Below are 11461 nucleotides of genomic sequence, written 5' to 3'. Positions count from 1 at the left end.
CTAGATGACTGGATTGGTGTACTCAGATGGAATGTAAACATTTCATGACCCCTGCTGCCACTTTGACTCTGCTCCCACCTAGACCACTCTGACTCTTTCCCTCCCTTTGACATCTCTACCCCCATCTCTGGAGTTACCAGGTGAGTGCGTGTTGTGGTGGTTTATATGCAGTAGGTGAACGGGGGCTGTACCGCCAATTACTATTTGCTCTATCAGCACTTCCTTGTGTGGCCAGTTCACAGATCCGTTAATGAAAACACTTTTGTTTTATAGCAAATCTAACTTGGAAGTTCCTCCCGATAATATTCTGGTACTTCAATGGCCGGAAAATGTCTGTCAGGTAAATGGAATTATTTGTGTGCCAGTCTGAGTGCTTTGATTGTGAGAGCATGCAAATAGTGTCATTATCACAGAAGCTGCTTTAGAGATCATATTGCCATATTTATAATTAGAATCTGGATGGCATGACTGGTAGGTTTATGGATGTACCTGCTCCCAGTCAACCTTTGCCAGGTCCTGTTTCATGACATTCATATCATCCTTCCCCACTTCAGATCCTTAATTTCTAATCCTTGTACCTTTCCTTATCTACCTTGAAACGCACGTTTGGAACAATAAGGTTGAGAGAAGATTGGTGGTATAGTGGAGAATGAAGAGGCTTGTCTCGGGTTACAACTGATTTGGATGAGAGTGTACAAGGCTTGATTAGTAAGTTTGTAGATGACAATAAAGTAGGTGGTATCGCAGATTGCAAAGAGGGTTATCAAAAATTACAGCAGGGTCTTGATCTGCTGGGCAAGTGGGCCGAGGAGAGGCAAATGGAATGTTATGCAGAGAAGTGCAAGATGTTAAATTTTGTAAAGTCAAACCAAGGTAGAACCTTCGCAGTGAATGGCAGGGGCCTGTGGAGTGTTGTAGAGCAGAGGGATCGGGCGGTGGTGCGGGAGTAGAGTTGCTGCCTTACAGCGCCAGAGACCCAGGTTCGATCCTGACTACGTACTTGTCAGTACAGTGTTTGTAAGTTCTCCCCGTGACCTGTGTGGGTTTTCTCTAGGATCTCCGGTTTCCTTCCACACCCCAAAGACATACAGGTTTGTTGGATAATTGGCGGGGTATAATTGTAATTTGTCCCTAGTGTGTATAGATTAGTGTTAATGTGTGGGGATTGCTCATCTGCGCACTCAGTGGGCCGAGGGGCCTGTTTCCACGTTGTATCTCTAAACTAAACTAAAAACTAAGCAGTGAAAGTGCTAGTGTAAAGTGTAGTTCCCTGAAAGTGGCATCACGGGTGGTTTGGGTATTAAAGAGGAGTTTTAGTGTATTGGCTTTCATCAGTCATAGGGAATGGGTATGGTGAATGTACAGTTTTTTACCCAGGATAGTGGAATTAAGAACCTGAGAGCATAGGCCTAAGGTGAGAGGGGAAAGAATTAATAAGAATTTCTTCACACAAAGGGTGGTAGTTATGGAAAATGAACTGCCAGAGGAGATCGTTGAGGCACGTACAATAATAGCATTTAAAAGACATTTGGGCAGGCACATGGACAGGAAAGGTTTAGTGGGATATGGGCCATACCTAAGGAAATGGGACTAGCTTAGGTGAGGCACCTTGGTCAGCATGGACGAGTTTGATAAATGGGGCTGTTTCCATGATAACTCTTTACGACCGAGCACACACTTTATGCAGGTATGCCAAATAAGACAATCCACTGTTCATTGTTACCAATGGAGTGTGTCGATGTTGAAAGGCTTCAAGAATACTGTACGAGCATCTCTGAAACTTGTTCTGTCACCACCTGATCGTTTGCCCTCAGTCAGCGATCCACAAAACAGCTGCATTCTGACATCAGACCCTCTTGTGACATGTCCTGCTCCTCTGATCTGTGATTCCTTCAGTAACGTGTACATGTTTTTAGTTTCAGAGATATAGAGTGGAATAGGCCCATTGAGTCCGTGCTGAACAGCAATCACCAGTACACTAGTTCTATCATACACACTAGGGACAATTAACCTACAAACCCACACGTCTTTGGGATGTGGGAGGAAACCAGAGCATCCAGAGGAAACACACGCAGTCACAGCAAGAACGTGCAAACTCCATATAGACAGCACCCGTAGTCAGTATCAAACCCGGGTCTCTGGCATTGGGAGGCAGCAGCTGTACTACTGCGCCAATGTGCCACCCATGGTGAGGAGGTTTATTTGGGACAGAATGTGTGTATCTGGATTTCTGTCTGAAGAGTGATTGGTTACATGGTGATATTGATCTAATAAGATGGGCAGAGCAATGCCAGGTGGAAGTGAGACCATATACATCAAAGGTCTAATAAGGGTAGAACAAGAGGAAAGGTTATGGAGGTTAGGCCAGTGGTCTGCTCTTCCTGTGGGAGTTTGGGAACATTTCTGGTGTGTCTGACTACACCTGCAGGAGGCTGTGTCCAGCTGCAGCTTCCCACTGTGTAGTGCCGTGGAGAATTTGATTTACGGAGAACTTTGTTGACTGAATTTAGCAATTAGTCACACTGCAGGTAGAGAAAGGAAGGAGGTGGATGACCAGGAGGAGCAGTAAGTGCAGGCAGGTCGTGCAGGAGTGAGTGCCCTGTGGTCATTCCCCTTGCAGACAGAGTAGGTCTCTCAGAGGAAAGTTGCAGCAGTAGCCAAGGTGTGGCACCACAGTTGGCTGTGATGCACAGCAGGGCAAGGAAACATCTCAGTGAGCTGTGGTGTGGGGAAGAGATGGACTTCCCCTTGGCTCAGAGCGAGATCCCAGGATGGTTTGTTGCCTCTCACGTGTCAAGGACAGGGATGTCTTGGATTGGATCCGGGACATTGTGAAAGGGGAGGGAAAACAGCTGAGATTGTTGTACACAATGGTACTGACAACCTAGGCAGAACGAGAGGTGAGATCCGACAGGGTGAACTTAGAGAGTTTGGTAGAAGGTTACAAAGGAGAACTTCCAGAGTGTAATCTCAAAATTCCTCTCAGTGCCATATGCCAATGATGGTAACAATAGAATAGATGAACGCATGGCTGAAGAACTGGTGCAGAAGGCAGGCCTTTAGCTGATGAGATCACTGGGATAACTTCTGGGCAGGTGTGACCTGTACAAGAGGGACAGGGTGCATCAAAACTGGAAAAGGACTAACATCCTCTCAGGGAGGTTTGAGGAATGGGTAGTAACGGCTTTTGATACCTTCATTAATCAGGGTGTTGAGTAAAGAAGTTGCAATATTGTGTTACAGTTGCACAAGACTTTGAGGCTGCATTTGGAGTATTGTGTTCAGTTTTGGTCACTCTGCAATAGGAAGGATGTCATTAAGCTGTAAAGAGCACAGAGAAGCTAGAAGAGGATGTTGCCAGGACTTGTGAGCCTGTGCTACAGAGAGAGGTTGTGTAGGTGAGAATGTTATTCTTTGGAGTGCAGGAAGATGAGCAATGATCTTATAAAGGAGTATAAGGTCTTGAGGGGAATAGATAGGGTATTTTACCGAACGTGGGGGAATCAAGAACAAGAAGACTTAGGTTAAAGGTGAGTGGGGCAAGATTTGATTGGAACCTGAGGGTCAATTTCTTCACACAGAAGGTGGTGGCAACATAGGTTACAGCCACCTGCTCCACGACCCTTGCCTCCTTTAACAACCTGGGATTATCCCTTCCAGTGCAAGTGACTTGTTAGTGTTACCTCCTCCTCCTCCTCATCAGTTACCCCCACCCCCTCTCCCAGATCTGCATCACTCCGCTTCTGGCAGCTCCCATTTCCTGATAACGGGTGATACAATGCCCTCAGCCATGTTCCAGCTGTGCCTCTACCTTGATGCAGATCACTCCGTTATACCCTGATCTCCTCACTCCGCTCATCCCATTTACAGGCCTTTGGAAGGCTCTGTTCCACTTTCCCTTGAAAAGCCTCTCTTCTTTTGTACTCACTGCCTCTCCCATCTCACCACATTCAGGTGGGTTTCCATTGAAGTCTCACCTTCCTCATGCTCACTCCTTCCTTCACTCCCTCCTGGGTGATCCAGGGAGCACCAGAGTTCCTTTACTTTTCCCTGGTGTGGGAATACTCCTCGTCTGTACATAAAACATCTCCCATTCTTCAGTGACAGTGCCAGCTGCCACAACATCAACACTGGTGATACATGAGGACTGGGGAGAGCGGTCCATATCGCTATCTACTAACACAAAGCACATTATCTATGCTTGCGTAAGGAAACACGAGTTGAAAAGTATTCTGTCCATTTATTTTTTTCTCCAAATAAAATTTGGCAATCTCTAATTTTCTTTGGTATCCCAGATCTTTGAAACTTGTGATTTTTTGTCCACTGAAGAAATGGCAGGCGGGTTGGTGCAGTGTATTTCCTGCAGGTTATGGGCGGTCAAGGATGCCTATGGAGCTTCTGGAGACTACACCTGCAGGAATTGTGTCCAGGTGCAGCTCCTGAGTGAACGTGTTGGGGAACTGGAGAAGCAGCTGGATGACTTTAGGGCCATCCTGGAAAATGAGAGTTTCCTGGACAAGTGAGGTTGTTACGCCAGTGATTCAGGAGGAGAGCAGGTGGGTGACTGGGAGAAAAGGGAGTAAACGTGGAGAGCAGGCGACCCCGGTGGCTGTGCCGAATGAAAACAGGTATGCCCCCTTAGGAGTTGTCGGAGCAGAAGACGCTTCCAGTCCAAGCGGTGAACAGGTCGGTGGCTCCAATCCTGGCAAGGAGACTCGACTGGGGAGACTGACGTCAGGCAGAGCCATAGTAGTGGGTGACTCCATTGTCCGAAGTGTGGGCAGGAGATTCTGTAGCGGCAGGCGGGACTTCAGGATTGTCTGTTACCTCCCTGGTGCCAGGGTTAAAGATGTCACAGACCGACTTCAGAACATCCTCAAGAGGAAGGGTGAACAGCCAGAAGTGGTTGTGCACGTGGGCATGAACGACGTCGGGAAGAAGAGGAAGTTCTGCAAAGTGAATTCCAGCCCAAGCGAGTTTGTGCATGGCCTCAAGGACATCCCCTCTCTTCAGTCTATAGTAGTTGGCATCCGTCCATCGGCGAGAGGCGACGGTGAAGCTTTGATGCTGTCTTGTTTGGAGAAGGGAATGTTTAATCAATAGTCTATAATACCATTTTCCTCTGCCCCCCATCTCCTGTTTTCCATCCTTGCCTTTTCTGTCCACCATATCTTTGAATATTAAGAGGTCTGTTCTGCCGAGAATGAGCCATGTGATCAGCAGCACATCATAATCACACATGGCTCTTTGTACCTGCAGCTCACCAATCTTACTCATCACATTCTGTGTATATTGTGGACACCAGATTGTGTCTCTCAATTTGCTCCTATCCAACAATTCCTTCTCTGTCATCATCCAACACTCACACCCTCTGTTCACCTTATTTATTTTTGCTGTTATTGCCTGGTATGCCCATACCCTGCTGATCTTGATTCAACTGTAGTGACTTGGGCATTGTCCCAATCCTATTAACTTGTGACCCGTCCATCTCATGCAGGTTTCATCTGCCTCTGAATCTGAATGTACCTGCATGCACCATGGATGTTACCAGTCTACCACCTTCTCTTCATATTCTGTTCTCCCTGAAGCCTGGCCGTGCCAGCAGCCCAGAGATTGCCACCTGTCCACCTCTGGCAACATTGACAGACTTCCATTGCTGCCTTCTCCACATTGGTACCAATGTGTATCGCTTGTTCTGGGTCCCACTTTCCTCTGCACCCTCTCACTCATATCCTGAGAAGCAGAGAAACATCCACCTGGAGAGAAGCAACCAATCCCACAGTCACTTTGACCCATCCACCTGTCTCTTCCACCCCTCCCTTTGTTCACTCACCCCTCTGTCCTTTTGCCAAACCCTCCCATTGCCTGCCCACTCTCTGCCTGACAATGACCCCAATGATCTATCTTTTTTTTTAACTTTTTCATCCATTCTGTTTCAGTGATGGGTTTTCTTTGTTCTTTCTCCAGGTGAATCACTGGACCGGCAAAGGATGTAAATTTGAGTGGTGGACCATCCATGGCTGGTGGTAAGTCTCGTTACTCAGATGGGTTCTAGTGAGAGATGGGAGTTGTCAGGGAGAGCTGACAGGGGGGTCTCCAGTGGTAGTGTCGGGCTGTGGTGCTGGGCTGTGGTCTCCACTGAGCCCAGGCACTGGGCACCAGCGCCAGAACAACAGCTGGTTCTGCAGCTGCACGGCTGCATTCTGAGCAAAGGTCTTCAGCTCCACCTCAAATGGCCGCCCCTGAATCTGACACAACCCTGTCAGTCCCCCGCACAATTTAGACAATTCATGAAGATCACCTCTCATTCCAAAATCTCCAGTGAGCTTCGGCCCAACCTGCTCAATCTCTCATACAGCACCCCATCCCAGGACTCAACCTTTCACCATTCACCCAACTGCTCCAGAACAAGGGGCCACAGTTTAAGAATAAGGGGTAGGCCATTTAGAACGGAGATGAGGAAGAACTTTTTCAGTCAGAGAGTGGTGAAGGTGTGGAATTCTCTGCCTCAGAAGGCAGTGGAGGCCAGTTCGTTGGATGCTTTCAAGAGAGAGCTGGATAGAGCTCTTAAGGATAGCGGAGTGAGGGGGTATGGGGAGAAGGCAGGAACGGGGTACTGATTGAGAGTGATCAGCCATGATCGCATTGAATGGCGGTGCTGGCTCGAAGGGCTGAATGGCCTCCTCCTGCACCTATTGTCTATTGTCTATTGCTTCCATGGCAGCTATACCTCTCTTTAAATAAAGAGACCAAGAATCTGTTGTGATGTCACTAAAGGTCTGCAGAGACAAAGCCAGACCTCTGTTGGAATAATATATTCAAGACGTGAGTGACAATTCACTTCTTTGTTCACAATAACTTGTCAAGCCAGAGACTGCTCTGCTGACTCAGAGCATGCGACCTTTTAATATCATATTTAATAGCAAGAAATGTGGAGTGGGTCACGTATATTTGTTAACATGGTTAACTATTGTGATCCAGAATTCTCCTCTTTCCCTTATCAGCCTTAACATTAAAGATCAAAAGTACAAGGTCAGACATGTTCAACCTATGAGACACTTCACTAAAATAAAGTTCTATTTCCACGGTACGAAGTGCTCATAACAAGACAGAGAGCAGTTCAGTTCTTCCCACAATTCCCACACCTCCTCACTATTACACTTCACACCCGGCAAACCCGGGACGGGGTATATTTGCTGTCATTGCTCCAAGCTGCAGTGTGGGAGCACCGATTCTGCAACGCTGGAGTTACCACGGAGCCCCTGGTCTCTGGCACTGAGACAGAACAGGAAGTGTTGTCCCTGTGAAGAAGTTGTCAGCAAAGTGCAGGAACTCTTCAGCTTGGAGGTAGTAACTCACCCCTTCCATTTATCTTCCAGGCCCCCCCAGGGTCGCAATGTGAATAGGGATCCGTATAACTACAACAAAATAAAGGTCAGTAGTACTTACGGTTCAAGACCATCGTGGGTTTTGGGTCTGGGGTGACACGCTGGCACACAGGCCTTTGGTCAATTTCTCTAGAGGGTGGGTGGGCTTTTCAAATCACACAGCAGCAGGAAGTGTCCTCAGGTCTGTTCTCTGGGCATTTTACATTGGCCTCAGCTGCAGTATTTGAGATTGTGTACATTAACACACAAACCCATTGAAAACCTTCAGTTTGTAACCCACTCCTAGTATCTGTTATTCAACATGTAAATTACTTCCTACAGACAATGAATGACTTCCCACTCTGTAACTCTGGTATCTGTTATTTCCACACATAAACTATCTGAACTCCTGCCATAGATCCAAGCATGTTACTCCCCCACAGATATCTGATATTAGAATCATGCAGCATGCAAAGAGACCTGTCAGCTTAACCATGCCAATCAAGATGTCTACCAAAGCTAGTGAGCTTTGCCTGTTTGGCTCATATCCCTCTAAACCCTTCCTATGCATAAACCTGTACAAGTGTCTTTTAAACGTTATAATTCTACCCATCCCTACCAATTTCTGTGGCAGCTTCTTCCTTATACACAGCACCCTATGTGGGAATAAGTCTCTCCCCTCTCACATTAAAGCTACGCCCTCTAGTTTTAGACTCCCCTATGCTGGAGTATAGGCTGTGACCATGCGCCTTCTCTATGCTTCCCATGATTTCATAAACCTCCATAAGATCACCCCTCGGCCTCCTTCACTCCAGGGAAAACAGTCCCAGTCTGTTCAGTCTGATCAATCTGAAGAAGGTTCCCAACCCAAAAGGTCTCCTGTCTATTCCCTCTGCAGATGCTGCCTGAATCCAGCATCTTACTCCAGCATTGTTTTTGCTAAAGATTCCGGCGCCTGCAGTTTCTTGTGTCCCCAGCTGATCCAATGTCACCTAATAACTCAAGCCTTCCAATCTTGTAGTATTTCACCTGTGAATATTAGGTGTAGCGGGACAGGAGGCATCTCTGGAGAGAAGGACTGGGTGACATTTCAGGTCGAGACCCTTCAGTCTGAAGAAGTCTTATCCGAAATGTTATCCATTCCTTTTCTCCAGAGATGTTGCCTGTCCCACTGAGTTACTCCAGCATTTTGTGTCTACATTCGATTTAAACCAGCATCTGCAGTTCTTTCCTACACAATATTAGGTTTAGGTTCGGCTTAAGTTTATTGTTGTCACATGTGCCGAGATACAGTGAAAAGCTTTCTTTTGCATGCTTTCCAATCAGATCAGAAAATACTATACATAAATACAATCAAGCCAAACTCGAATGCAATAGATAGAACAAAGGGGAAGATACAGAGTGCTGGAGTAACTGAGAATATGTTTCTCAGCTTTGTAGTGCATTAGTTCCAGAAACAAAGTCCAATGTCTGCAATGCAGTAGAGGTGAATTGGTTTAGTACCCTAGTTAATGGAAGGACCGTTCAGAAGCTTGATAACAGAGGGGAAGAAGCTGTTCTGGAGTCTAGTGTTGCACGCTTTCAAGCTTCTGTACCTTCTGCTGGAAGGGAACAGGGAGAAGGATGACCAGGGTCTGACAAGTCAGTGATTGTGTTGGTTGGGTCACTGGTTGGGTCTAAGTCTGGTCTGTGTTAAACAAAGAAACAAAGTGCTGGAGTAACTCAGTGGGTCTGGCAACATCTCTGAGGAATGTGGATTGGAGACGTTTCAAGTCAGGATACTTCTTCAGACTGATTGTAAGAGGTGGGGGGAAAGAAAGCTGGAGAGAGGAGGGGGATTACAAATTGTGAAGCCATAGGAAGAGATGTAAGAGGAGGGGGAAGGGAGAAATAGGCGTGAGCCAGGTAAGGCGGGGGGTGGGGGGGGTTGTTAGAGGTCACCTAAAATTGGAGAATTCAATGTTCATACTCTTGGGTTGTAAGCTTGGTAAATGTTAAAAACCCCATCTCTCGTGTGTGTAGGATAGTGTTAATGTGCGGGGGTCGCTGGTTGGCGAGGACTTGGGCCAAAGGGGCCGTTTCCGCGCTGAATGTTAATCTGAATCCTATGTTTAAAAAGCTTTGAGTCAAATGCTTAAATAGGACTTGGCAGAGAGGGATACTGTCTTAATGTGGGCAAATGGGATTAGTGTAGTTGGGTAAATTGCATGAACCCAGTATGCCAAAGAGCTCAATTCGATGCTTATAGAGTTGTAGAGTAGTGCAGCACAGAAACGTTTCCTTCAGGTAACCTTGTCTATGCTGATCATGATCCTCATCTGCATGACCCCATTTGACCACATTGGGATCTCATCTCTCTATTCCTTTCCTACCCATGTATCTGGACATTCCTACCCTGGGGAAAGGACTCCAACTATCTATGCTGTCTATGCCCCTCATGATCTTATTATCCTTTATCAACCTCCTTTTCAGGCAACATCCTGGTGAATTTTCTTTTGTCCAACTCCGTGAAGAGTTTGTGCAGGGGGCAGGGATTCGGATTTCAGGATCTTTCGGATCTCTTCCAGAGCAGGGGTGACCTGTATAAAAGGGACGGGTTGCACCTAAACTGGAGGGGGACCAGCATCCTAGCGGGAAGGTTTGCTAATGCTACATGGGAGGCTTTAAACTAGATTGGCAGTGGGGTGGGATCTCGTGCAGGACAGAGGCACAGGAGAGGTTAGAATGGAGGGTGGTGCAGGAAAGGTTGATGGACAGAAGAGGGAAAAAGCCGGAGAGTGTGGAAGGAGGGATGGTTTAAACTGCATGTATTTTAATGCAAGGGCTTGATGGGTAAGGCATATGAGCTTAGGACGTGGTTAGGTTCGAACGACTGGGACGTTGTAGCCATGACTGAAACCTGGAAAAGGGAGGGGCAGGACTGACAGCTCAATGATCCGGGGTACAGAAACTTCAGGAGAGACATGGGTGACGAAAAAAGCAAAGGGGGAGTTGCATTGTTGATTAAAGAGGATGGCACGGCTAGGTTCAGAGGTTAAGTTCAGAGGTAACATTACGGACGGTTCGTCTATTGAAACTATATAGGTGGAGCTGAGGAACAAGAAAGGGATGATCAGGAAAGGGGTGTACTACAAACGTCCAAATAATCAACGGGAATTAGAAGAGCAAATGTGCCAGGAGATTGCAGACAGCTGCAGGTCAAATAAGGTTGTTGTAGTAGGGGATTTTAACTTTCCTAATATAGACTGGGAAAATCATAGCATGAAGGGTTCAGATGAGGTTTAAGAAAGCTATGGATCGGGATGGAGAGGGTCCATGTGTTAAAATGCTCAACTGTGGCAAGGCCAACTTTGAGGGTATGAGAGACCCTTCAAGTTGACTGGAGCAGGTTATTTGATGGGGAAAGGAACATCGGCCAAGTGGGATGTTTTTAAAAGTGTACTAAAGAGAGCTCAGGATGTGTACGTCCCCGTTAGAGTGAAAGGCATAGCAGGCAAAGAAGGCAGCTTGGCTGATGAGGGAAATTGAGATGTTAGTCAAAAACAAGAAGGATACATGGGACAGGTATAGGCAGCTGGGATCAAGTGCACCCCTGGAGGAGTTTTGGGAACTAAGGAGCAACTAAAAAAAGGAGAACAGAAGGGCAAAAAAGAGGCCAGGAGATAGCTCTTGCGAGTAGCCTCAAGAACAATTCCAAAAGATTTTATAAATAATTAAGGGAGAAAGGGTAACTAGAGAGAGAGTGGGACATCTCAGGAATAAAAACTGTCACCTCTGTGTGGAGCCACAGGAGATGGGCAAGGTCCTCAAATGAGAATTTCTCCTTTGTATTTACTGAGGAGAAAGACAGTAGGACAGAGGAAATTGGAGCAGTCACTGGAAGTGTCATGAGAGTCATTGTTACCGTCAAGGAAGTACTGAAGGTACTGTCGTGTATGAAGGTAGACAAATCTCCGGGGCCTGATCAGATATATCCGACGACATTCCGGGAAACTAGAGAGGAAATTACGGGAGCCCTGGTTGAAATTTATGAGTCATCCTTAAATACAGGAGAGGTGCCAGATTGGAGGGTGGCAAATGTTGTGCCTCTTTTC

At 46.7% G+C, this 11461-nt stretch overlaps 1 protein-coding gene across 1 annotated transcript in view; it reads left to right on the top strand.

Annotated features, from left to right (window-relative positions):
- The first annotated feature begins 250 nt into the window (after nt 1–250).
- The window catches only part of LOC144591019 (ribonuclease T2-like), a 29447-nt gene continuing 18236 nt past the window's right edge, over nt 251–11461 (top strand). Inside the window, exons 1-3 of the mRNA XM_078395366.1 lie at nt 251–340; nt 5968–6026; nt 7380–7434. Coding sequence (XP_078251492.1) covers nt 251–340; nt 5968–6026; nt 7380–7434 — 204 coding nt within the window. The remainder of the gene's footprint in view (nt 341–5967; nt 6027–7379; nt 7435–11461) is intronic.

Source organism: Rhinoraja longicauda, unplaced genomic scaffold (genome assembly GCF_053455715.1).
Source record: "Rhinoraja longicauda isolate Sanriku21f unplaced genomic scaffold, sRhiLon1.1 Scf000496, whole genome shotgun sequence".
Taxonomy (NCBI): Eukaryota; Metazoa; Chordata; class Chondrichthyes; order Rajiformes; family Arhynchobatidae; genus Rhinoraja; species Rhinoraja longicauda.
Note: the sequence above shows the minus strand (reverse complement) of the source record. Positions and strands in the feature narration are given on the sequence as shown.